We start from the raw sequence: 5000 nt of genomic DNA, 5'->3' as shown, positions 1-5000 counted from the left end.
CACACACACACACACACACACACACACACACACACACACACACACACACACACACACACACACACACACACACAGATACTACAAGGCTGTAGTTTATAATTAACATTAATTTAAGCCTAAAGCCATTCTCATTAGCAGGTAGCATATGTGCGGATATCCATTCACAATCTGTCTTTAAACCAACTTTATCTTAATTAACAAGCTCCCTGTATGTGGGTAAGTGGTTGGGCTTTGTCTCTCTCTGTGTGTGTGTGTGTGTGTGTGTGTGTGTGTGTGTGTGTGGGTGTGTGAGTTTTAGAGGCAGAAATTACAGGCAAATTTAAGTTAGAAATAATGCAGGAGTAGGGAAATGCGTAGAACCTTAAAGGGAGTGTGTGTGTGTGTGTGTGTGTGTGTGTGTGTGTGTGTGTGTGTGTGTGTGTGTGTCTGGGAGAGAGAGAGAAAATGACAGAAAGAAAGAGACAGAGAGAGGTTGTGTGAGCTGGTGGGATGGACACTGGTTTATCCTTCCATATTCATTTCCGGAAGTAAATAATTTTGTAATCCTAATCTGAGAGCGGAGAGATTAAAACAGTGGGTGGAGATAGAGGGAGATGGCAGGGTTAGATAGAGAGAGAGTAAGATGGAGTGGGTGGAGAGATAGAGAGAGAGAGGGAGAGAGAGAGTGAGATGGAAAGAGGGAGGGAGAGCAGGAGAGAGAGAGAGAGAGCCAGGGAGTACCGGAAGGAATTGAAGGGTGTGTGAGAGATAGAGAAGGACACACAACCTTTAATCCCTTTCCCGTTTACACACCCTGACTTCTGAATGACAGACTCTCTCTCTCTCTCTCTCTCTCTCTCTCTCTCTCTCTCTCTGGCCCTCCCCCTCTCCCTTTATCTCCCAGATTGCGTGTTGTTTGAGGTTGACAGGATTACGGGGAATCTGCTTTGTAGAAAGAGTGAGGTAAAAAACGTGTGTGTGTGTGTGTGTGCGGAGAGGACGGGTGTGTGGGGTGGGGATAGGGAGGAGCGAGGGGGGGGGGCTCTGTGATGCTGCATGCATGCGCAGGGACCAAAAAAACCTCAGGGGGTTTGGCCTGCCCCTCCTCACCACCACCGGGCAGAAGCCGGCGAGGTCCAGCCAGCGTCAACTACCTCCCTTGGCCACCAGCTGACCGTTCATCTGTCTGCAAGCGAACGCTGCGGAATATCAGCAGATTAAAAATAACCGAGAACAGAGAGACGTTCTTTTGAGTCGGTGTGAAATTTTGATGTGTTGCGTTCATTTCTGTCCGAAAAAAAAAGACATTTTACACTTACAGCAACTGAATTTGATCCCTTGTGTCTATCGTGTCAGTCGGCTGACAGATGAAACAGCGTGTTACAGAGATGTAATCTGTTTCTTGTGGATGATGTGTTTGTTAACATGTTTGATATTTGGTGGAAGAAGGGCTACCCTGTTTGGTTATGTTATGTCATCAGTATAACAGTAGTCAAATTCAAATCTCCTTAAAACAAAGCAGATGAATTCAGATATACTGTCTGAGAACGATTTTTCAGTCAAACCATCGGGATGTGTCAAAGTCCCCTACTTTCGTGGGATTTTCAAAATACTCAGCAGACAGCAAAAAAACATGAATGTTTCCAGCGGAACTGCTATACATGACACTAGTGTGTGTAGTGTGTGTGTGTGTGTGTGTGTGTGATGATGCACATTGATGTGTGTGTATTTGTGTTGTTCATCAATCTCTGTCCAGATCACTGAATAACTGGATCATCCCTACCTGACTCTGAGGGGCCAGTGTGTTTGTGTATGTGTGTGTTGGTTTGTCGTCATCTATGAATATGATCGTCTTCTTATGCCTCTTTTCCTTAGCAGTAAGTGTTCTTATGCATGAGAATTTCAGTGGAAATTATAAGTATGTCTGTCTGAGCGTCTCTCTCTCCCTCTCTCTCTTCCATCTGTGTGGGTGTGCGTGCCTGTATGTGTGTGTGCGTATGTGTGTATATGTGTGCGTGTGTGCGTGTGTGTGCGTGTGTGTGTGTATATGTGTGCATGTGTGTGTGTGTGTGTGCATGTGTTGGCAGTGGGCAGGTTGCGATGTGCAGATGGCCTCTCTCTTTAGGTCTCTGTTGGAGTGCTGTGACTGTGACAAGAAACACTAGTGACCCATTCTCTCATCAAATATAACACCCCTGTCATTCTCCCCAATGACTGCCCTTTACGGCTGTATTGTGTGTGTGTGTGTGTGTGTGTGTGTGTGTGTGTGTGTGTGTGTGTGTGTGTGTGTGTGTGCTTGTGTGTGTGTGTTTATGTTTAAGACTAGTGGAAAACTAGTGTGAGTTATCACTTGGGTTTTTACTTCACACTTCATATGCTGCTCTGAGCTGCCACATTCCATGTAGTGAACACAGTTAGTAGCCGTTTACCTCTTTCACATATGAGCATATAACGACAAAATCGCCTTGAGGATGTAATATAAAGTAACAGGTATAGTAAAACCCTACTGCTGACCCAGGTGCAAGAAATAAGAAGACATTTAATATTGTAAAAAAAATATGAGCCTGCTTTTCTCTGAAACTGTTGGGGTTATTGTTGTTCAGTGCTGTTGCTATAATGATAATCAGAACATGAAACAGTGACATGGGTGTGCTGACATGGCGGATGCTTGTCATTATGTCCTTAGCATTTTTGGCAGAGCAATTTTTTTTTATGTGTTTGTTACATAAGACACCCAAAAACATTATTTCAGAACTGATAGAGAATAACACTCCAAGGGGGCAATTATGTATTTTGATGAAGATGTGACATTAACCGAATGAATCTCTGATACTATAAGCATGAGAAACCGTTTACATTACTATGAGATTGTTTTAGCCTCCTGTCCCTGCCCTGAAGCACTGAATTTGTTCTTTTCTGGAGAAACCACAGAGAGTCATGTCAAGTTATGACTCATACAATGCAACTTTATTTTTGGGCCCCCTCTAAGGGGTCCAGGTGCTTCTGTATCTCTTTCCATCCTTGTAAGACCAGCCCTGTGAACAAGCTGCCAAGAAAAAAAGGACCTAAAGAAACAGTGCTTTGTTACATGATTTTCATCAGTTGTTCAGCACAAATATCAAGTGAAAACACCTTCAGTTTATAGTTTTGCACATGATTCCAAGTCTCTCTCTCTCTGTGTGTGTCTATATATCTCTCTCTCTCTTGAAAAAGTGCTTTGACACACATTTTTGACAAAAGATAATCCAACAGCACCACTGCTGACCCACTGCCTGTCTCTGTCTCACCATTTCCCTTCATCAGGAATGTAATGAAAAGACCAAACTAGTTGAGAAACTAGAACTAGTTCAAACTCATCCTCGAATGCAAACTGTTACTTACATAAGCACGAACATGTTCTCATCATCACCTCCCTTGGTATGCTCTCGTCCAGACTCATCGAGAAGCGGCAGGAGAATGGCGAGACGATCGAGCTGTCGGCGGAGGGCCGCCCGGAGATGGTGGAGGAGAAGGAGATGCCGGTGGTGGACTGCACCTGCTGCGGCCTGCCCCGCCGCTACATCATCGCCATCCTGTGCGGCCTGGGCTTCTGCATCTCCTTCGGCATCCGCTGCAACCTCGGCGTGGCCATCGTCAGCATGGTCAACAACCACACCGTCTTCCACGGCAAGAGGGAAGTCCTCGAGGTAAGAACCCATGGGAAGAGAGAGATTGTTATTTAAATTCATTATGATTCTTTATAATTACTGTTTCAATTATCATTACTGTTATATTATATACTGTTGTATATTCCCATTGCAGTGATTATAAGTGGTTAAGACTTCATGTTTAAGACATTTACTCTTTATTCTCTTCTTTGTATTACCCTGCTGATGTTCTACTCAACTGATGATGTGGTTGCATTGGTAATCTTGCTCAGTAGGCTACAAGAGTTATCTAAGGCCTGTTATTCTTAACACAATCTTTGACAACTTTGGATCCAAACAGTCAGATCCAATGAACTTGGAATTTGATAAAAAGCAGGAAGGGAAAGGAAGAGAGACAGAGCAGGATTGCAGAAAGGGAGGGGCGTGCCTGAATGTGAAAGTGGAACGAGGCAGGTAGATAGAAAACAGGTAGATAGAAAGGAAAAGGTGGGCAGAAAGAGGGGGAGGTATGTAGATGGTGTGTGGGAGCCCAGGGCAGGGAAGGACATAAGATGTCAGTATTATCTGCAAATCGTGTCAGGTCACATGCGAGAAGACATGATAGTGGTGGTAGCATATGGGCTAAGTAGCAGCACTAGCGTGCTAGTAGCTAGAGTTGTGAGTTTAATTCCCAGTTGCCTTGAGCAAGGCCTTTATAACTCTGAGTTGCTCTTTGGAGATTATATCGCTTTGGGTAAAAGTGTCAGCCAAATAGATAAGTATAAACAATCTCTCATATAAGTCTTTGTATTAGAAATCCAATGGGTCCAATAAGTAGCTGTAGGCCTACTTATTCCAAGTTTCATTTGAATGCTCAGCGAATTTGAGTTATCATAGCAGGCTGAGTGTGAATATATTTGTTTTGCACTGGATGATGGTTCTGCATGAGCAATGTTTTTTGGCTCTTGAGTGTATTTATAAATCAATACCTTGCATTTTTTCAAAACAGACATTCATATTCACCTTTTCATGTGACACAGTGTCCTTGTATGAGAAGTGTTGTCTCAATCAAACAGTGGTCCTTACAATCAACTATGTTGCCAGTGGGAAAAGTGGGGAGTAGGCATTTGGCTATTGACAGATGACTTAAGTTTCCACAGTGGAAAGCAGTGTCTTTGCTTATTAAATTACCTGCTATCTGTTATCCTCACCTAAGCATTTTAACAGTCTCTTGTTTTCAAAGCCTCACACTTTCACCGCTTCTTTTGATCCCTCTATCTCTCTCTTTATCTCCAGCCAGCTCAGTTTTCATGGGACCCAGAGACTGTAGGGATGATCCATGGCTCATTCTTTTGGGGCTACATAGTCACACAAATCCCTGGAGGATTCATATGT

The 5000-nt window shown here is 43.6% G+C and overlaps 1 protein-coding gene across 1 annotated transcript in view; it reads left to right on the top strand.

Moving 5' to 3' along the window:
* slc17a7a (solute carrier family 17 member 7a) overlaps nt 1-5000 on the top strand; it is a 17381-nt gene that overhangs the window by 5308 nt on the left and 7073 nt on the right. The window contains exons 2-3 of the mRNA XM_062531851.1: nt 3413-3665; nt 4902-5000. The exon at nt 4902-5000 is cut by the window's right edge and continues 20 nt beyond it. Coding sequence (XP_062387835.1) covers nt 3413-3665; nt 4902-5000 — 352 coding nt within the window. The remainder of the gene's footprint in view (nt 1-3412; nt 3666-4901) is intronic.

The sequence above is a fragment of the Sardina pilchardus genome, chromosome 3 (genome assembly GCF_963854185.1).
Source record: "Sardina pilchardus chromosome 3, fSarPil1.1, whole genome shotgun sequence".
NCBI classification, from domain to species: Eukaryota; Metazoa; Chordata; class Actinopteri; order Clupeiformes; family Clupeidae; genus Sardina; species Sardina pilchardus.
Note: the sequence above shows the minus strand (reverse complement) of the source record. Positions and strands in the feature narration are given on the sequence as shown.